Source organism: Octopus bimaculoides, chromosome 18, assembly GCF_046866305.1.
Source record: "Octopus bimaculoides isolate indiv1 chromosome 18, ASM4686630v1, whole genome shotgun sequence".
NCBI lineage: Eukaryota > Metazoa > Mollusca > Cephalopoda > Octopoda > Octopodidae > Octopus > Octopus bimaculoides.
In genome coordinates this window covers 3,570,054-3,593,533 of record NC_142945.1, presented here as the reverse complement: position 1 = coordinate 3,593,533, position 23,480 = coordinate 3,570,054, and the positions used below count along the sequence as shown (strand labels likewise).

The 23,480-nt window shown below is 37.7% G+C and overlaps 1 protein-coding gene across 1 annotated transcript in view; it reads left to right on the top strand.

Annotated features, from left to right (window-relative positions):
- Window positions 1–23,480, top strand: part of LOC106872878 (uncharacterized) — a 36,241-nt gene that overhangs the window by 2,930 nt on the left and 9,831 nt on the right. The window contains exons 2-3 of the mRNA XM_014920034.3: window positions 16,919–16,947; window positions 20,154–20,231. Coding sequence (XP_014775520.1) covers window positions 16,919–16,947; window positions 20,154–20,231 — 107 coding nt within the window. The remainder of the gene's footprint in view (window positions 1–16,918; window positions 16,948–20,153; window positions 20,232–23,480) is intronic.

Below are 23,480 nucleotides of genomic sequence, written 5' to 3'. Positions count from 1 at the left end.
ACCATCATCATCATCTATTATTTTATTCGAGCCATATTTTATTCTGGAATTCTTCTGTGTACCCTACTCCCCCCCCCCATCTCATCGACTATGATGAAGTCTTTGACAACGGAAGAGACAGAGATGAAGCCTCTCGAATCAGTAAAATCAATATCTTCGTTGTTTGCTTTTGTTGTCGTGTTAGCAATCATTATCAATATATATACTTATTGTTGTTAACAGTACCAGTAACATACACGGGTCTATTCGATTACGACGTGTACTCTGCTGTCCCTTTACAAGAGTGACCTTGTGCTTTGTCGAAAACATCGCGATGCCTCTTCCTGGCCTAAGTGTGTGTGTGTATGTATGTATAATGGCTTAATGTGTATATATTTATTCCCTCTGCTTAGTATTGTAAACAACAATAATTTCTATAAAGTTCATAAAGATAATCGTAAACTTATTAGGCTGCCAGACTTTATTGTTTTTACTTCAGTGTGTCTGTTAACTTACAGTGGCATCTTATTTTGGAATTTGGTTGGTGATGTTGAAGCTGTAGATTGTTTAACCCTTGGTTAGTCTCGATCGAGCAGAACTATGATCAAAGATATTCTAAACGTGATCAGCTCATCATTTTTCCAGTAATTGTGTATCGTGGAATACATATATATATGTTCAATATAATGGCTTGTGAAGCAAGGGACACTTCGGCTTTCATTTCTAGCAAAGTCAGCGACCAAGTAGAGACTCATTCGTTGGCTAGTGTTAGAGTAGTTGATGATGATGATATTGTTGGAGATGCTGGTGCTGGCAGTGCTTCTGCTGTGACGTTGGTGTGTGTAGGTAGGCTGGTGGGGGACATGTTGATTTGTTTCTATTTCTAGCAAGGCGAGCAACCACCTTAGAGGCTCTTTCGTTGGCTAGTGTTAGAGTAGTTGGTGCTGGTAGTGTTGGTGATGATGCTGATGTTGCTTCTGACTCTGATGATGGCGCGCGCGCGCGTGTGTGTGTGTGTGAGGGCGATGTTGTTATTTATATTTCAGGAACTCCGCGCCTCCATTAAAATAGACCGTCTGCCAGTCAACGACCTACCACCGCTACCCACCTCCGCTACCATTTCCTCCCAGCATCACCACCACCGCCGCATCACTACAGTCACACACTACCTAATATAAACAACGCAATATTTACTTCACCTCTCACGTGGCTCTTACCACCAGCAGCACCACCACCACCATTCTACTGATGTACTATTATTATTCCTTCCACTCTATCATTAGCTACCCCAGCGCCGTACTCTTCGTCTTGCTAGCCTCTTGGGTGTGTCCCTCCCCCCCCTTCTCACATTTACACAATCATTTGGCTTCCCTGTTCTATAAAAATACGTACCAGTAATATATTTAGAGCAAGCTTTATTTGCTCTGCTTCTCCTCACCTTCACCTACTAACAGGAAGAAGCCATTCTGCATCGTCATTAACAATATTAATTAAATCTGTTGTTGTTGACTAATGGTGTGGCGGCGATGATGATGGTGATGCTTTCTTTTCACTTGCCACGAACCCGGTGTTTACAAAGAAAAAATATCAACAGTTTTGTGATAGCTGGCCTTTCGAAGTCCCATACCTCATGAGAAAGGGAAAAAAGGATAGTGAGGCTTTTCTTTTTTTTTTTTGTTTTAATAGTCTTTTTGTATTTATGATTTTTTATTCTTTTACTTGTTTCAGTCATTTGATTGCGACCATGCTGGAGCACCGCCTTTAGTCGAACAAATCGACCCCAGGACTTATTCTTTCTAAGCCTAGTACTCATTCTATAGGTTTTTTTGCTGAACCGCTCAGTTACGGGGACGTAAATATCGGTTGTCAAGCGATGGTGGGGTGACAAACACATACATACACATATATACGACGTATCCCCTCCCCCAAAATGGTTGCCCTTGTGGCAAAATTTGAAACCATTATTATTATTATTAAGGCAGTGATCTGGCTGAATTGTTAGTACATTGGATAAAATGTTTAGTGTCATTTCTCCTGGCCCTGTACATTCAGAGTTCAAATATTCACTGAGGTCAACTCTATATTTTATCCATTTGCTGTCGATAAAACAAAGTAGCAGTCAAGTAATGGGAGTCAATGAAATTAACTAAAACCCTTCCCCCTAAAATTGTGTCAAAATTTGAAACAATTATTGGTGTTTATTGGGACATAATTAAATATCAGACAGCTTCCCCTTTTTATCCAGGTTCAAATCCTGCTGTGGATTTCATCCTTCCACGTGGCTAAAAATATGCAACAGTCATATAATCTATTGTGCCTGGGTCTCATCTCTATAACCTTGGGTTTCTATCAGAAATCAAGGACAGTGGACTGGTAAACTCAGTAAAACAATTGACAAAATTAATCAGACATTATCTTGTAGCTTTAAGATCCAATAATGTGATTTGTTTTTTTAGGATGACATTATAGCATAGATGTGAGAAGCCAGATCTAACCGGTTTGAATATAAAACAAGTAAACTATTTGGGCCGGATATAGCCAGTTTAAATGCTAAAGGGTTTGTCTCGAGTCAACTTAGTTTTTTATCCCCTGGAGTTAAAGTACCTGTCAAATAATGAGGTCGTTATAATTAACCATATGCTCCATTCTAATGTGTGACCTTATGCTTATGTCCGAAACTGATTTAGCAGTAATTTAAATAGGACTATGTTGACGAAGAAAAATATGTATTATCTTCTAAATCATTTCCTCATCAACTCACCCATTTAATTTTTTTTTTTTCTACCTGTTTCACCTATTACGTTGCTATTAATGCTTTTTTCTGAAGGGTATCACAACTTCCTGTTTCATAACACTGAAGCTTTTGCTGTCCCAGTTTTTATTGTTATAACCGAAAGAAAATATAAAAGGAATAAAACTACTAAGGATAGACACAAATAGGTAAATCTATTCAGATGAGATTTTATTTTTGTGGTCGTCCTGCAAAAGTGACTGATGAACACGTGTTCAACCCGAGGTGGTGTGATTTAGATGGCAGTTTGTGAATGCTTTGTGTGCTTTAAATGAGGTGATATAAGGTGTGTGTGTTAATGTAATGTATATTTGTGGTGTGTATAAATATATATATATATCTAAACATATGTGTCTGTCTGTTTGTGTAATATTAGATAAGTTGGTAAGAGAATAGACACTGAGAAAATGACACACAGAAACTGGTGACCAAGATTGAATACTTAAACAGATCAGACCACTTCTGACATGTCACCACATTTACTCTACCACTACCCTCATACCTTCCTAGTTACCTACTTTTTACTATCACGACTAGCAATTGTTTGTTTGTTTACACTATTAAAAAAAAAATCTAACTTAAGATGTTCTTTGTTTGATTACTTAAGTTTATGGCAAGTGTCCTTTTGTAATGGTTGTAGCTCTTCCACTTCACTTTGCTAACCCATCCAACCCCATCCTCCACCTGACCTTCCTCCCACCCTGTTATGGTCGTAGACAAACATGAATATGAATGTTTAAAAAGGACACTCACTCACCCACCCGTCTCTTTATTTTCTTGAAGTAAATTTCTGTGATCACCCATTAATGGATGGACATCTGTTCATAGAATTGTGTCAGACTATTGCACAGTTTAGACAATTCCCATTTAGAAAACTTACATGTGCATCTATATTGCATCTATAACAAATGTATGCATATATATATATATATATATATATACACACACATTATATATATATATATATATATGGAGCACTCTGTCGGTTACGATGACAAGGGTCCCAACTGATATGATCAACAGAACAGCTTGCTCGTGAAATCAATGTGCAAGTGGCTGAGAACTCCACAGACGTGAGCCTTTAACATAGTTCTCTGGGAGATTCAGTGTGACAAGGCTGGCCCTTTCAAATACAAGTACAACTCATTTTTACCAGCTGACTGAACTGGAGGAATGTGAAATAAAGTGTCTTGCTCAAGGACACAACACATTCTCAGGAATTGAACACACAACCTTATGATTGTGAGCCGAATGCCCTAACCACTAAACCACACACCACACACACATACACACACACACACATATATACACACACACATTTTTACATATGTTTTTTGTGTATACACACATCACGGACATAGATATATACCAGCTACCATATATCTATCTGTCAGTCTGTATATCAATCAATTAATCAACACTTTTATTTCTAATTTCCCATCCTTTCATCGGGTATGTGGTCCAGTGTCAGTGTTGTTTCTCCTCTTGTTGCAAAGCCCTCATCATCTCTCTTGTGAAGCTCAACCTTCTGAGATTAGATCCCACCACTTCTGCCCATATCTTTCTTTGACCTTCTTCTTCTGCAGACTTCTTGCATTTTCTTCCCAATGCTGATCTTCACTTGCATCACATATCCACACTGCCATAGTCTTTTTTTTTTTTGCATACTGCTGCCAATACTTCTCAGTGCCAAGTATTTCTCTCGGTACACTTGTACTCCATCGTTCAAGCAAGTTGACACCTCATTTTTGTTTCACCCCATTTCCCCTCCGTCCTTTTCATACCCTCCACCCTCAGTATCGATGTCTTGCTACTATGAAATATCGCATTTCATACGCAGGTATTACATGGTTTGTAAGAAGCCCTTCGCTGTCAACACAGGTAATAGTTTCCTGAACATGTTTGAGCTGTCCTCTTCTCTGTCCTCTTCTTACCCAGCACCCACCCACCCCTCACCACAGTTTATTTGGTCACCTAGGTAACAGAAGCTCTCAATAACTTCTAACTATCCTTCTAAACAATTAAGATATTTCATTTCTTGGATTCTGCTCTGACCACTCTATATATATATATATATATATATATATATATATATATATATATACATATATAAAATCCTTTTTTTTCTGTTAATTTATCTGAACATTCTGCTCTGACAACTATTTTTTTTCTTCCTTTCTTTCTTTCTTTCTTTCTTTTATTCAACGTCTGTTGTCCATGCTGGCATGGGTTGGACGGTTTGACTGGGCTGGCACACTGGAAGGCTACACCAGACCCCAGTCTGATTTGGCATGGTTTTCTACGGCTGGATGCCCTTCCTAATGCCAACCACTCTGAGAGTGTAATGGTTGCTTTTACATGCCACTTGTCACATGTGCCATTATATATATATATATATATATATATATATATATATATATATATATATATATATATGTGTGTGTGTATGTTTGTGTGTCTATATTTGCCCCCTCCCCCTTCCCAACATCGCTTGACAAGCGGTTCGGCAAAAGAGGCCGATAGAATAAGTACTAGGCTTACAAAGAATAAGTCCTGGAGTCGATTTCCTCAACTAAAGGCGGTGCTCCAACATGGCCGCAGTCAAACGACTGAAACAAGTAAAAGAATAAAAAAAAAATATTGAATTTCTTTGTCTGACTACATCACTGTACATCATGAAATAATCTTCCAATAACACACTGATTCAATTTGTATATTTATTTGAAGTCAGTTTACATCACACACAACCACTAAAGTGCTTGTCTTGTTTTGTTTCCTTGTTATTTATTTATGTGTTTGTTTATTTTTTAAATAAATAAATAAAAAACTAACCCTCCCCCCCCCCCCATATTTTTGGTCTTCATTGCAAAGTTTCTGCAGTATGTTCTTTTCTAAATGCTCGTATTTAGATCTGTGCTCGATTTAAACATCAAGTGTTTATACATGGCTATATTATAGTTTATAAATAAAACTCTAATTAGTAACTCAACGAGAGAAATCTGGAATTGTTTTTGTTTGTTTTTTTCATTTCAGTTAATTTATAATTTCTTTTTTGTTCTTTTGAAAAAACATCTGTTTAAGTGTGTGTGTGTGTGTGTAGCTTCAGGTCAGGGTTTATGTATGCTTCAGTGTACGTGCACATATGTATGTATGTTTTATAGCAGGTGTGAGAGTATATATTTTGTAACAGGTTAGTGTATATGTGTGTGTGTATGTTTTTTTTGTAGCAGTTTAGTGTATGTATGTTCGTGTGTGTATTTGTCAGTAGGTTTGTGTATATGTGTTTCTTTGGCATCAGGTTAGTGGTATAGTGCTGGACTGTCAAACATATGGTTTGCAGGTCATATCTGGCCCATGGCAATGTTCAGTCCACACTCCCCGCTAAAGAAATATATCTTTTATCATTTACTTGTGTCAGTCATTAAACTGTGGCCATGCTGGGGTACTGCCTTGAAGGTTTTAGTTGAGCAAATCAGCCCCAGTACTTTTTTTTCCAAGCCTGCTATTTATTCTGTCAGTTTCTTTTGCTGAAGAAATAGCACTGAACATTATATCTGATGTGCTAACGATTCTGTCATCTCACCATTGGCCTAAATTACGGACAACATGTTTAGGAATAAATGTTCCTGTTTGGCCATTTGGATCTATTTATTCTTCAGTCTGACCTGTAAATTCAAACATGTTTGAATGTACTCTGTGTGTGCGTGTGTGTATGCATGTGTGTGTTTCTTTTTACATCTTTGTGTCTATTCAGCGCTTCCGATATGTTTAAGAACTCCAGCAGTCAAACCACTTCTTCAGATGTGTGCAACTCAACAAAGCACACATTGACACGTCAAAGAGATACGCATACACACACACACACACACACAATACGCCCACACAAATATACTGCTAAACACACTCTCCCACATACATACACTAACCTGCTACAAAACAAGCTTACATACAAAACAATATCTTCTGCTTCATGACTTTTTTTTAAAAATATTTTGGATATGTTGGCAATTAGAGAAAGACTTTCCAACTTGGAACAAAGACTGGCTGTCTTGAATTCATCTGTTGCTAACAGATCATTTCTTAACTCTGATGTTCTTTTCTTTTTCTTCCCATTTCTCTGGGAAGAAAGAATGAAAAGTAATGGTTGAATTTTGCAGGAATTTGAACTAAAATATTGTGAAGCATTGAACTTGATATTTTCGAAAAATTATCTGATCTTCCTTTCTGTTTCTGCCAATTTTACACTTTTGATGGGAAATGAGTGAAAGTCTAGGCAGCCCGTGCATGGTAGCTCAATCTGTTGGAAATAGCAGCCAAATCTTCCTAAGATTACACTTAATTAAAATATAGGAATGGCATAAGGTGGTACAATAGCATAGCTGCAATCCATTCATCAATACAAGTGAAAAATTCATCATTATATAGGTGTGGTAAGAAGTTTGTTTCCCAAGCACATGGCTTTGGGTTCAGTCCCTCTGCATGGCATCTTGGACAAGTGTCTTCTACAATAGCCTTGAGCCAACAAAAGCCTTGTCTGTGGACATCCTTTACAGTCTCAGAGTGGTTGGCGTTAGGAAGGGCATCCAGCTATAGAAAACCATGTCAAATCAGACTGGAGTCTGGTGCAACCTTCCAGCATGCCAGCCCCGGTCAAACTGTCCAACTCATGCCAGCATGCACAACGGATGTTAAATGATGATGATTATCATCACTATCATTTAACGTCTGTTGTCAGTGCTGTCATGGGTTGGATGGTTTGACCAGGGTTGGTAAGCTGGAAGGCTGCACCAGACTCCAGTCTGATTTGGCATGGTTTTCTACTTCTGGATGCCCTTCCTAATGCCACATACAGACGTGTGTGTGTGTGACAGGGTCTTTCAGTTTCTGCCTACGGAATTCACTCAAGCTTTTTTGTTAGCCTGACCTCACATTAAAAAGCACTTGACCAAGGTGCCATGCAGTAGGTCTGAACCTGGAACCATATGATCAAGAAGCAAACTTCTTCTTCCATACTGGTACACCTATGCCTGTGCCTACTAATGTAGAAGAAAACAAAATGGTCAAAGCTGGAGCAGGTCTGATTTTTGGTTAAACAACAATAAAAACAATAACAGTGGCTGAAATAATAGCGAGAAACATTGAAATTTCCCCCCACCCCCAGTACATTATCGCTATTAGTACAGATGGACTCATTTATATTTTTTAAACTTCCATTGTTATTTTGGAGTCCATTGTTGGCCCAGCACTCACCCCTCCCCCATCTCACGTGCGTGCGCACACACATGTATCTTGACCTCTTGAATACTTCAGGAGGTTTTCATTGTGGTAGATTAAATGTTTTCCAATTTCATGTTAATAAATATCATTTGGGATGCGATTTTATCTTTTTATATTTTCCTGGCTTCAGTCATTGGACTGCAGCCATGCTGGGGTACTGGCTTGAAGAGTTTAGTCACACAAATCAAGCTCAGTATTTATTTTGCTTTCTAAGTCTGGTACTTATTCTATCGGTTCCTTCTGTTGAACCGTTAAATTATAAGGGATGTAAACAAACCAGCACCAGTTGTCAGACAATGGCAGTGGAGGGAGACACATGCACAAAGTTACACACACACACACACACACACACACACACACACACACACGCACACAACAGTTTCTGTTTACCAAATTCACTCACAAAGCATTAATTGCCCTCTAGCTGTGCGATGGGACTGAACTCAAACCCATGTGATTGTAAAGCAAGCTTCTTAACCCCACGGCCATGCTTGTGCCTAAAATTTGTAACTTTGGAAGTCAAAATGTTGAAAATGAAACACAGGTTCAGTTTTTATCAGGAATCTTGACTGTTGAGAAATAACAGATGTTGAGTATGTCGGTATGCGGGGTGACACTCGGAGCCTAACAGTATGAATGTGTGTAATAGCTAAGTTATGTTATCTTGATGACCTATAATTGGCTATGGTAAGCTGGTTAGGCGGCTGGGTGGCTAGTTATGAGTTGGTGATAACATACAGTGTCATGAATATTAAAACTGATTGCAGCAGATTTAGGAGACTTGGTGACCACATTTAAAAAATAAAAAAAATTATGCACAACTGGGACAGGAAAACATCTTAGAGTACACACTTAAAAGTACACACACATGCGTGTGTGTATAGATGTGTGTGTTCGTGTATGTGGACATATGTATGTGTGCGTGTGTGTGTGTGTTTGTGTGTGTCTTTTCCATGCTGATGATCACATCAGCATGGAAAAGACACACACACACACACATACACATGGATTGTTCTTTTTTTTTTCCTCACCCTTGATGTGCACACCATGAGCACCATATTCCGCCGAGGTTGACTTTGCCTTCCACTGAGGTCAACTTTGCCTTCCATCCTTTTGGGGTCGATAAATTAAGTACCAGTTACATATACTGGTGTTGATCCAAAACTTTTGGGCCTTGTGCCTAGAGTAGAAAAAACATGAGCACCATATATTTACTGACATTACATTAATGTAGTTGGTCACAACTTGTGGTATGGCTGCTGCCTTTTATGCATATTTTTCAAAATTTTCCAATTTTTGACTGATTACTTGAAACCAGCAGGTTTTGTACATTGATTTTCTTTTTTTTTTTTTTTTATATGGTTATTTATTCACCTGGGATTCACCCTAGTTTTTTCAAACAAATTCTATTTTAAAATGATCAAAATCAAAATTCCATGTTACAACAGATAACAATGTTAGTTGTTTTTACTAAAGTTTTTCATTTTTCTCAAAATCATTTGAAACAACAGGAGTACACTTCAAAAGAAATATGGTAACAGAAGTGTTAAGTGGAGAACTTTTGCTCAGGACATCAGAATTCATCCCCCACCCAACAGCACACAAACTTGTGTTTTATTTTACAGATGTTCTTCAAGTGTTCTTTGCTGTTGTAGATCATCACCTGCTCCTCAGACTGAAGATTTCTTTTTAATCATAGGCACAGGCGGTTAGAAGCTTACTTCCTGGCCACATGGTTTTAAGTTCAGTTCCTCTGCGTGATATCTTCGGCAAGTGTCTTCTATAGCCTCAGGTCAACCAATGTTTTATGAGTGGATTTGTCAGACAGAAACTGAAAGAAGCCTGACATGTGTATGTGTGTGTGTGTGTACCTTTGTGTCTTTGTTTGTCCCCCACCACCACTTGATAACAGGTGTTGGTGTGTTTATGTCCCTGTAACTTAGCAGTTCAATAAAACAGACCGAGAGTAAGTAGGGGGGGGTCAATTCATTTGACTAAAAATTCTTCAAGGTGGTGCCCCAGCATGGCCACAATTTAATGACTGAAACAAATAAATGATAAAAGATAACCCATTGGTAGTCTGGATAATATAAGTAAACAGAATTTTGCTCTTCCACACTCAAGTAGGTTTTGAGCTCACAATCCTGTACTCGATAACCTGGCAACTTTCGTGTTTATTGGACCTCTCTTACTCAATTTTCTTTTCATTTTATTTTCAATAGTTTCCCTCTATTTACCTGAAACATATGACACCAAATGTCGCTGTTTTAATAAGTGGAATGAATATTTTACATGAAAATATAGTTTTTAGCTAAATTAAATATCTACTTGAGGTTATTTTATCTTATTGACAACAAAGACAAAAGAAAAATCAATAACATGTTCATAAAAGCCTCTTTCTATGAATATATATTTCCCTCATTTTATTTGAATATAGAAACTAATTAATTTAATTGTTTACGTATATGTTCGTTTGTTTATTGCTTTGTTTTTGAAGTCTGTCACAAAATTAAGCAACAAAATGCTTAGTGAAAATTATATGCGTAAAAGTTTGTCCTAATTCATTTCTCTAACACACACACACACACCTATGTGCATTCAACTGTGACTAACTCATATTATTTTCAGACAGTTTATATTCTTTCCTGCTCTAGGCACAAGGCGTGAAATTTTTTTTGGGGGGGGGGGGGAGGGGGGGCCAGTCGATTAGATCGACCTCAGTATGCAACTGGTACTTAATTTATCGACCCTTGAAAGGTAAAGTCGACCTCAGTGAAATTTGAACGCAAAACATAAAGACAGACAAAGTACCTCTAAGCATTTCGCCCGGTGTACTAACATTTCTGCTAGCTCGCCACCTTCAGACATTGTATATCTGTAATCCAATGTGTCCGTTTTTTCTTCTTCTTTTTTAGCCCTTTAGCATTTAAACTGAGTATATCCAACCCATTTAAACTGTTCACATCAACCAAAATCTGGCCTCTCACACATTCCCTACAGTTTCATTCTAAAAATAATCACAGAATTGAAATCTTAATTCAAAACGATGTGAATATATAAGCATTACATTTGACAGAGTAATCTGAATGCTAAAGGTTTAAAATGGTAGTGTGTGAATGGAGGGAGATTTGGTCACTGTTTCTGCTTACTAAGTCAAACAACCATGTAGAGGTTCCCTGAATGGCTTGGGTTCCCTTATTTGCAATAGTTGCTTGTATGTGGTGCACGGTAGCAATCAGTGTATGCTTTGCTCAATTTCCTATCTTATCTCATTTATTTAGAAACAGAGCTTTTGATAGTGATTACATTAAATGCAATGGTTGTGAAGGTCTTCAGATTAACTGTTCTCTAATTGTCTATAATTCCTCTTAAATCAGTTAAGTCATCATCTGATGCCAAACGGAACCAGGCACAACTGTTTGGTTAAGAGGTCTGCTTCACAATGTGGCTCTTGTTTTGATCTTGGTGCATGGCACCATACCATTGTTTCGATTGAAAGTGGTTAGACAGAAACTGTAATAAGGCTGTTGGAAGGACTAACCATTCTTGAGTGGTACACTTAGTATGTTCCCTGGTTTAACACTGCATCCTAGCCTTTGAGTGCCTTTTAATGGATTTCACCCTCTTAACATTCAGATAAAGTTTCCAGTTTGAATGTAATATGATATTTTCAAATAATACTTCCTACATTGTTACAGATACTTCCTAAGCATTGTTACAGTTTCTTCTCTTCCTCTCACCAGTCTCTGAAACCCCACAAAATGTCAAGTGTGCTATTCTCCCTTCTCTGAATAAGCCATAGAATAAATAATATTGTAATTATTGTTATTATGGTAGCAGAAATGTTTCAGAGTAGAGGTATTACTGTAGTCAAGGTTCACGTCTCACTAGTTCTCTTCTCTTCAAAGTTTAACTCTTTAGCATTTAAGCTAGCCACATCTGGTCAAAATATTCTACTTGTTTCATGTTCAGGCTGACCAGACCCAACCTTTCACACCTACCCTACAATGTCATTCTAAAAACAATCATGTCATTGAAATCTTGAAGCTATAAGATAATGCAATATTAATTCAAGACTATGTGAATAGACAAGCATTACATTTGACTGGGTAATCCGAATGTGAAAGGGTTAAATACTATCAATATGGCAAATTGGCAGAATGTTGTGTCAGATAGAATTCCTCACAGTATTCTTTTCAGCCCAGTGTGTTCTGAGTTCTAATCATGCCCAGGTCATCTTTGCTTTTCCATTCTTTCAGAGTTGATAAAAAGAGGAGTACTAACCCAAGGCATTGGATTAGCAGAGCTCTGAGAGAGTCAAGCAAGAGATGGTTTGCAATATCTGTCCCAGTTCTTAGCATTCTGAGAGAAACATTGCACCAGTGATGACTCTGGTGCCAAGATGTATTGGCCCAAATCAGTTGCCTTTCCCTTTGATAAACATTGGTGGCTTGGAGAGGAAGGACTTGCATGTGTGGGTCATTGCTAAATTTCCTCAAACAAAAAATCTTGCCAAATCTTGCCCATACATGTATAGAGGCATGACCAACATTGACCAATTATCACTCTGTCCATCAGTGTCAACTTCACCTTTCATACCAGTGAAGTCTTCTTTCATGCACATTACAATTGATACAATCTCTAAAGGCCAGCTTTCTCTCAGAATTCTTGTGCTACATCAAGCATACATCTTCACTGGTACCACACACTCAGCAGAGTAGGCTTTGCTGTTTTTATTTCCACTTTTTGCATGTTCTCTACATTCAGTACCCATGATCATGCTTAATTATGCAATATTGCACTTCATACATAAATATCAATACAGACTGCTCTGACCTTCACTTAATTATTCATAATTATTATTGTAACGATGGTATTTTAGTTACGTTTCTTTTACAATCTGAGTTCAAATGTCACTGAAGCCATTCAAATTTTGCCTTTCATCTCTCCATTGTTGATAAAATAATTATCAGTGAAATACAAGGAGGAGGAGGCAGAAGAGGAGTGACAATTTAATTGACTATAATTCTCTGTCAAATTGTGTAACCTTGTTAGAAATTCTTATTGTATTGCTCTACCAACCTAGTTGCATCACTGAACACTTGAGTGTTTAGATTCACTTGGGTGTGGTGTCATTTTCTAAACAATAACCTCTGTTAATTCTATCCACACCTTTCTGTAATTGTAACAAGATATTAAGGTACAAACTGAAATTTGATTTTAGTCTGCCTGACCAAGAAGATGATACTGCTACTGGAGAGATTTTGACCAATTCAACCAACCAGTTAGTGTTTGTGGTGGTGTTTATCCCTTGACACAGCAGGCCCGTCTTTTTGTCTTTTACTGGTTTCAGTCATTGGATTGTAACCATGCTATGGCATCATCTCAGGGGATTTTAGTTGAACAAATTGGGCATCTTTCAGTTTCCATCTTTCAGATCTACTCGCAATGCTTTGGTCAGCCCAAGGCCGTAGAAGAACACTTGCCTGAGATGCCACACCATGGGACAGAACTGGGAACTGTGTGGTTGGGAAGCAAACTTCAAATATGTTCTTCAAAGTGTATCTAGGACTACATTATCCATTGTGTCATTGGTTTTTGCTTTAAGAAAGTAAGGTGTGATCTGAGGGAATTTAGCTGTTATTTCTAGTAGGTTCAGTGATTGGCTCACAGATTGGTAATGAAGGTGTGATGGCTGTTTAGCCCTTGGTCAGTCCTAACAATTGATCTGTGATCAAAGACACTCCATCATCCTGTCGTTTTAAAATAGCCAGAACTATTTTATTCAATGCATTCATCCCATTTTCTAAAATGGTTATGGTGATGTTATTTGTGGGAGATTTGGTTGCTATTTCTAGCAGGGCAACAACGCATAGGGGCCTCCTATAGACTTGTAGGTGGTGGTGGTGGTTGTGACAGTGTTAGGCATGAAGCATAAATGGGGATGACTCATTATAAGCATTCTATCTCTCTCTATTAAAAGAATGACTGATAAAATAGATAAGTCAGGGTGCATCAAGAAGATTGAGACATGCTGGTAGTGGTGTGTGTGTGTGTGTGTAGACATGGACATGGTGAAACACAGATAAGAGCAACTATTGCTGAACAGGGAAGAGGCAAGGAATGATAAAGACCGTCACATGTCAACTCAATAAGATGTCAATTAGAAAATGATACAGTGCTATAAACATTTAGTAATCAGAAGAGGGAGGGAGGGAGGCCAACTTTTTGTCATCATCATCATCATCATCTCATAGTAGGAATATTTTTAGCTTTGGAAGTAGCAGCAACAGCAGTAGTATTAGTTATAGCAATAATACAAGGCCAGCAAGCTCAGAGTTGGAAGTAAGTCAATAACACCATCCTCCAGTATGCAGCTGGTACTTAATTTATCGATGAATTTAAATATACCTTTTTTTCAGGTATCACCCATGGTTGCAAAAGTATACTTTCAAAGTTACCCCATCATTATGATAACAATGCTAATAATAATAATAATGGTGGCTTTGCTGTATCTAGTTTTAAAACTAGTTTTAAGAAGGATATCCTTTTAAAATCTACTTATCTTCCTCCACCCCTCTCTTTCTTTTCCTCTGTGCTTTTTCCCCACCTGTTAATGATGACACTCAAAGCACCAAGGAAATCTCAACTCGATCACCTGACCTGCTAACAACAGCAGCTAAATATCTCTTAAATTTTCACATACCCTCTTTAATCAAAAGGAACACATTGGATATATGTAATCAGAGACAGAGGTTGGAAAGTCATGGCTGGAACATCTTTGCTCATATAATTCTGCTGGATTAAAACTGACTTAATGTAGTGTCTTGAATTATTTAGTCTCTGTGGCAATAATTTACATGTCTATATTGAGACATTGTATTTCTTTAATAAGTTAGCTGCTAATTCTGGCGCTTGGCCAGTTGTTTTACAACTTGTGGTCTACAACTTTCACACGAGTTCATGCTACACATGATCCTCTGACTTAATTATCCAAGGTTCACAGTAAAAAATCATATTTTTCACATGTTCAGTATAAAATTTCTTTTTGTAGATATATATATATATATATATATATATATATCAACCGAGTATCTTTGTCAGTATGGTGTTTAGCATGCTTTTTTGCAATCACGTTTAAACCTGACACAGAGTCCAGCTCTGCATGCCATTGTACTTGACTTGACTAGTTCAGGTAGCAAAGCTTTCAATTACTTCCTGCAAACAACTCAGAACATTTAACTTTAGCTGCTTGTTTTCTCATGTTTGTTTTATCATCATCATCATCATCATCATCATCAGGTGTGAAGCCACATGGCCTTAGTGCTAACGACGTTGCCCTCACGATCACAGAGCCATGGTTTTTGCTTCCTGAACTGGGTGATGTGTTGTGTTCTGGAGTGAAACACTTCATTTCACATTTCACTCATCCACTTCAATCAGCTGTAAATAAGTAACCCTCTGATTGACTGGCATTTTCATTCAAGGGGAACATTATGATCTCAGTCACTTATGCACCATGGGAAGTAACCGGCCCCAAGAGTCCCTAGGAACCGAGTCAGTACTTCAAGTTAAGGTCCCTGTTGTGCACTCCCACATGCAGTGATTTACTTTGTGGAGTGCAATGTGGCAGTCCAAGCAGGTAGCTTTCGTTTTTGGGGGTATTTTTTTTTATTGTTATTATCCAATTTATTTTTCAATGCTATAGCACTATATCCCCCCTCTCTTTATCCAAGGCGATGCAATGAGCTGGCAGGATTGTAACCATGCGAGAAAAAATGCTTAGCGGCATTTCATCTGTCTCTATGTTCTGAGTTCAAATCCTACCAAGGCTGATTTTGCCTTTCATCCTTTCGGGATGGAATCAACTATCCTTCTCCTGAATTTACTGGTCTCGTGCCAAAGCTTGAAACTAAAATTTTAATATCCAATTATCCATAGTGACCAGTCCTGGGTTAATTTCCAGCTGTGAAGAAGCTGGATGTTGGGATGGAAACTAGCTGCAGCGACAATCTGTGCTTCTTGCATATCCAGGCTGTCTTCTATTTGGTGTGCCTTTATTCATGGTGTAGGTGGTCTTTGTGCAGCCTGGATGTAAATGATTTTGTATATATTTTGTAAGTTTGTGATTTGTTATGGAGAGTTTGGGACCCATGTAGGACTGGCATAACCAGTGATGGGTCCTTGTGTCATTTGTACACTAGTGTTGTTGTTCTTCTTCTTTTGTATCAACCAAATATGGTACTGGTGAGTGCTTTTAGCCTTTATGCATCATGTGATTGCTGCAGAATTGCTGCAAGTAATTCCTAGAATTTTTGTCTTCTGTGTGTGTGTGTATGTGTGCATATACGTGTGTATGTGTGCATGTGTGCGTGCATGCATGCATGTGTCTGTCTGTATGCATGCATGCGTTTGTGTGTGTTTATAAACATAATTTATTCTGGTGCTTGTGTACTTTGAGTAACCAGGTCAGCTCTATAAATGTCTCCAGCCACCAGACCATCATCATTATGTCTGTTGCTGTTGATATTGTTGATTAGTTCCATTTACCAGACTAACTGTTATGCTTCCCCCCCCCCTCTCTCTCACATACACATATACATGGAGACACATCCTCTCTCTCTTTCTCACGCACGCACACACACAGAATAATTAAAATATAAACCCAAACACTTGAAACTTTGACAATCACTATAAACTTGACTTGATATATATATATATATATATATATATATATATATATATATCTATATATATATATATATGAAACATTCATATGCCAATTAATTTCAAGAATATTTAGATTTCAAAATGTCTAATTAAAAGTGCTGTGTACTATTTGTAACATTTTCCTTTTTCTTAATATTTCAGGTTGCTGGATATTACTGTGATAGTGACAAGTAAGTATAAATTACAGTTTTTATATGATTAAATTAAATTTAACCAATCATGGAAATATATGTCTGGAGTAATTTGTTGTTGCTGTTATTATTATTATTAATATTTAATTGGAGTTAAGAAGAGATGCAGCAACCATGACCTTTGCAACTCCTCTTAGACTTTCAGACTGATGTGGTTGGTGTTTGGTCTGCACTTTTTGTTGGTCAATGTCTGGATGTCTGTGGGGGGTGATCATGTGGTGGGAGGGAGAGAGAGAGTGAGAGAGTGAGTGATGGAGGAGGGGGAGAGAGCAAGAGTGAAGGGGAAGACTAAGAGCAAGGAAGGAAGAGAGAAGTGAAAGAGCGAAGAGGAGGGAGTGAGAGTAGGGAAGAGTAGAGAGAGGTTGAGTTGCAGGAAATATCATCTCGTGCTGGGATCTGACTGGTGAGACGTAGCAGAGTTGAGATTAGGAAGGTGAGTGTTCAACCAGTAGTGTTGGGTGGAGGTGATAAGTAACTTGCTAATTCAGAAGAGCAGAAGCCATTGTAGTAATAGTAGTAGTAGTAGTAGTAATTGTGGAAGAAGAATAAATGATGGAGTGGTGAGAGGACAGAGGGTGTAGTATGTTTATGATTAAATATTCACTAATTGTTTCTATATCTGTTTTACCATGCTGGCATGGGTTAAGTTGATATGATATTACAGCAGTGATTATACAGCCAAATGCCCTTCTTGAAGCTAACCATTTACCCGCTTTTCAACTAAGGACCCACAGAAAAGCAGACAATTTGTTGACAAGTGACAACAGCAACATGGCTTGAATATTAACGACTTTCACTGGAGTGCAGAAGCAAACTCACACACAAGCGTTCACCTGTGCAGGCACACACAATGCATACTTACAATGGTCTTCTTTTCAGTTTCTGTCTGTCAGATTCACTCATGAAGCTTTAGTTGTCCCAGGGCTGTTGTAGAAGACACTTGCCCAATGTGTCACACAGTGGGACTGAACCTGAAACCATGTGGTTAGGAAGAAGTGAATGTCTTAATCCCACAGCTATACCTCCACCTATCATCACCATCATATATATGTGTGTGTGTGTGTGTGTGTGTGTGCAAGCCACAGAACTACACAAAAATTTCTAAGCATTATCTAAGCTTAATAAAGAAAACATTCAATACCAATGTAAGTAATTTCCACAGACCACAGATCCACAAACATGCAAAAGTTGACAAATAAGCATAACAAGTATGTATAGCCATCATCAGCTGTGAAGCAGATATCACTATGGTTTCGGCACCTGGTCAATACTACTTATATATATAATATCTGTACAGTGATTGGTGTTAGGAAGGGTATCCATAGAAACCATGCCAAAACAGATAACTGAAGCCTGGTGCAGCCCTCCAGTTTGCCAGCTTCTGTGAAACAATCCAACCCATGTCAAACAGTTTGAAACTTTGTATACTGGTGGAATTTCTCCTGCAGAACATGGTTTACTTTGAACATTTTTGATAAGATTTTGTATTTTAGTAATTATTTCATGTTAAAGTTGTTGTATTTAGGTAATTTTAACCAATCAACGATGTGTATTCAGTTGAAGAAAGCTACTGCTTTCCGGGTCAACTTCTGGGTCATTTCTACTAAATGTCACCACTCTGTTCTATTCATATGTCGAGCGAAGACAATGCCACTTTTATCCTTTCTTTCTTTCTAGTCAGCACTGTGCATTCCTTATTCTTTCTCCCCCCTACTGGCGGACAACCACTTCTACACTATCAACTAACAACCAGCGAGCAAACTTGCCTCTGCCTCTACAAATACCGCATTTTACAGTGTATAAGCTGCTATTTTTTACCTGGAAAATTTAGAGTGCAGCTTATATAAAGGTGTACCAAATATGTGTACTTCTTTTTATAAATTTATAGACTTGATTCACAGAGGTGCTAGTTTTCATATTTACTTTCTTGGTTTTCCACTCCCCTTTGTATTATTTACTAACAACAGTTTACATATTTTCCAAACAGGATATGAATAAAGCTCAACAACTGAGATAATGCGATGATGTCATTGCATTTGTTTGGGTAAAAACTGAGTGTTTTTATTTTAGTTATACACCACATAGAACACTAATTTCTCATTGGCTGTTTCCACACAATCACATTCAGACTGCTATCTTTTCATTGGTCTTTTTGATATCACTATTGAATACAGAGATTAAAAATGCCACAGCCTTTTTTGGGGGGAGAACTCTTTGAAAAGTATTTCAACAATGACCATCTCATTTTTTTCTTTTTAAGATCGTTCAACTGTGACAATCTGCTCTTTTTTTTTTTTTAATGTTTCGATTATGACCACTCAGTCTTTTTTTTTTATAAAAAGTATTCCTGTTGTCACCATCCCATGTTCTAAACTTGACCATTTCCTTTTCTTGTTGTTGTTGTTGTTAAGCCAAATCTCCCTTGTGTCCACCAGAATCTTTTTTTTTTAGGACACATATGATAATGTAGTCTGGGGTACACTATGCCACAAAAATAAAAGGTGGGCAGGTGATGGTTGGAATGCCTTTCTTTGATTATTGCTTTACTGGTTCAGAGTCAGTGTTTGTGACTGTGTTTACTGGTGTCACTCAACATGCTAGGAATAGCAGTCAGTTCCCTCATCAACTCAACTTTTGCTGTTAAAATTCATTGAAACATATAAGTGCAGGTGTGGCCATGTAGTAAGAAGTTTGCTTAGCAACCACATGGTTCCAGGTTCATCCCCACTGCATGGCACCTTGGGCAAGTGTCTTCTACTATAGCCTCAGGCCAATCAAAATCTTGTGAGTGGATTTGGCAGATGAAAACTGAAAGAAGCCCATCATGTGTGTGTGGGTTACCATCACTTGACAACTGTAAAGTGGTTGGTGTTGGGAAGGGCATCCAGCTGTAGAAACCAAGCCAAAACAGACTCTGGAACCTGGTGTGACCCCTGGCCTTGCCAGTTCATGTCAAGCCATCCATGCCAGCTTGGAAAATGGATGTTAAATCTTGATGATGATAGTCATGCTTGGGACACCTTTGATCACACATCTGTTTCAGCAGTGTTGCCTAGGGCTAAACAAAACAACAGTACAACAACAACAACAATAATGATGATGGTGATGATGCTAGTTATAACGGTGTTATCCAAATATGTAATCTTCTCAGATTGGTATGTTAATCCTCTCTTTCTCTCTTTCAGGTGTGGTGATGATGAATATTGCTGTGGTTACAATATTTGCTGCAAATCTTACAAAGTTTGGGAACTCTGGTACTTCTGGTAATATAGTTTAAATGCTTATTGCTTTAAAAACAAACACAAACAACTCTCCCCCCCCCCCCCGCCCTCTCTCTCTCTACACACACACAATACACCATTTTCTATTGTTACTTTGAGTTTGATTTCTGTTTCTCACAGCAACTGATTTAAACTTCAGTTGCTGTGAAAAAAGGGAGCTCAATACTCTAAATAGCAATGGATGCAAGCCCCAGCTTCAAATAAACAACCTCTACTAAACAGATTAACTTCAACATTTTTTCCTTGTTTCTAAATTCAAGTGTGTGTGTGTGTGTGTGTAAGAAAATAACAATATTCCCGTCTTGCTTTTGATGTGAAAAAAAAACAAAACAAATGTATGGCAATTTTTGTTGATTCTTTCTCACAGAAGTCTTATCTAATCTCTTCTTCCAATCTTTTTTTTCTGCATATCAAAAGCATAAAAGGAATGTATTTTTATTTTCTCATAATAATTTACTATCATAGCTAAAGACTTTTTAATTAGTGGAATTTCAGTCCTCCTCCTAATTGGCACTGTGTGGTGCTTAAAATATATGTATTTAATTCACACCAAGCTGTTTAAAACAAAAATAGACAAATGAAACTATCCACCATGGTGTCTGTGTATTTGTGTGTGTGTTGATGTTGTGTGGTGGCTGTAAGTGAGTATCCCTGTCATACAGGCAGTATCACTCATTTCCATTATTCCATGAGAGCTTGTTTGTTCATGGGGGAATATTACTTTGCTTGGAAGCAGGCAAGGGTTGGCAACAGGAAGGGGTCAGGCATGGCTGTGTGGTAAGAAGTTTGCTTCCCGACCACATTGTTCTGAGTTCAGTCTCACTTCATGGCACTTTAGACAAGTGTTTTCTGCTATAGTCTTGGGCCAACCAAAGCCTTGTGAGTAGATCGGGTAGACAGAAATGGTAAGAAGCCCGTGGGGTTGATTCAGTTGACTAAAAATCCTTCAAGGTGTTACTGCAGTCTAATGACTGAAACAAGTAAAGGGCTGTAGAAGATCTTCGAAGGATTCCTTCTGACTCTTGCAAGCATGGAAAAGTGGATATTAAATCAATGATGATGTTGATTTGATCTATAAACTTTGAATCTCACTGTCAGAAAATACAGAACTCAACACAGACTAACATGGGCAAAAATCAATAACGATTCTGTAGATTATAGGGTTAACTTTATTTATGCGTTAAGTTAATGTTAAAATTTTTATACAGTCAACCAGTTGGCAGAGTCATTAGAATATGCAGTTATTGTTTTGTTCTTTGTATCTATTATTTTGAAGTTGATTAAATAAAAAACCTATTCGGAGCAGTGGATTGGTGGAATTGTGCCAGTGTTACATAAAAACCACCTGTGTTAGTGCCACATATGAAGCACCCATGCTGGTGCCATGTAAAAAAGCTCTCAGTGCACTATGTAAAGTGAATGGATTTGGTAGACAGAAACTGAAAGAAACCCATCGTATATATCTCTTTATATGTGTGTGTTTGTGTGTATCTACCCCGCCACCATCACTTGACAACCAATGTTGGTGTGTTTACATCCCTGTAACTTAGTGGTTTGGCAAAAGAGAATGATAGAATAAGCACTAGGCTTACAAAAAATAAGTCCTGGGGGTCGATTTGTTCAACTAAAGGCGGTGCTCCGGCATGGCCACAGTCAAATGACTGAAACAAATAAAAGAATAATAAAGATCATGTTAACGACTTTGATGCAGAAACCATTAAAAAAGAAAAAAACTGGGAAAATTTTGTGGTGAGGAATGAAACAACGGTGCATTAATATAAATCAGTTTTAATTTTCATTTTGGTTATATTTTTGTAGAAAAACTGAAACAGAGAGACAAACAGACTGGGCAGAGAGACTTTGTGTTGGGTGGAGATGTGTGTATATACAGAAATAGATGAAAAGTAGGTTAGAGATAGAAAAATAGCATCAAGTGTAAGGCCAGATTACACAGAGTACCATGTTGTTTGGAAATTGTAATGAAGAACAACAAAAATTTGAGCTGTTTTTGCTACATAAATTACCCTTTTTTTTTTTTTTTGCACTATTTGGAAGCAACATTATCATTTGCTATAATTTCAGTGTAAAAAAAAAAAAATCTGGAAGTTTGTGCAACTAACCTACAAATTATAAATTTAAAATCGGTCAATGAACAAATATTATATTGCTTGTTGACCCTGTCAACTGCCATCCTGTTACTCTTTCTTTGAATATCCCAAAGTTGGTTGAAACAGTGATAAGAACAGCCATTTCCTTTTATCACCTCCAGCCTCACACTCTGCTCCCCAGCTACAAGTTTGGTTTCTTAAGAACCTGCTTTCTTGCTATCGAGAATGTCAGTAAAAGTAAATTTGTTACCCTTCACCTCCATAAAACAGGACTTCATCTGGTTTCTTCTGGGCTAGTTGCAAAACTAAAGAGCTCTTCATTATTAGCTACCTTTTGTGTCTAAATTACTTCCGCTGAGTACACAAGCTAAACTGGCACTCCGTTGGTTACAATAATGATTGTTCCAGTTGATCCGATCAATGGAACAGCCTGTTCATGAAATTGACATGCAAGTGGCTGAGCACTCCACAGACACGTGTACCCTTAACCTAGTTCTCGGGGATACTCAGCGTAACACAGTGTGACAAGGCTGGCCCTTTGAAATACAGGTACAACTCATTTTGCTTGTGGATATTGATATAAGACAAGAGATAAGTTAATTCTTTTGTTATGTATCCATGGAGGCTTTTATGATTTGTTTCAGCATATCTTAAATAGGATAACCTTGACTGTATATGCAACCTCTTATTGCTTATGGTTACAACTACGAATGCACTCCAAGCTAGGTGTGTGCATGTGTGAGAGACCACTTCATCCCCCGACCCTCTACATGTTATATACTCATTTATGATCAATAGACACTAATCTATATCTTTAATTTAATCTCTTAGTCTTGGCATTTATACCATCTTAACTCAATTAGACAATTCTTAACTTGGCATATGTTACTATGGCGACAACTCTTTGAAAATGTCTTTGATTGAATTTGCAGTTATATCTATCATCATTTATTCATTTTTTTCTTTTTCTCATTCCCCTTCTTTTTCACGTTCTCCTCCTTTTTCTTTTTTTCTTTTTTTTTTGCTTTCTCTCCTCACCACTCAACCCCTCCTTCTGTTTTTTATTTCCTATCATCATCATCATCATCATATATCTCATTGGTTCCTTCACATAATCTTCCAT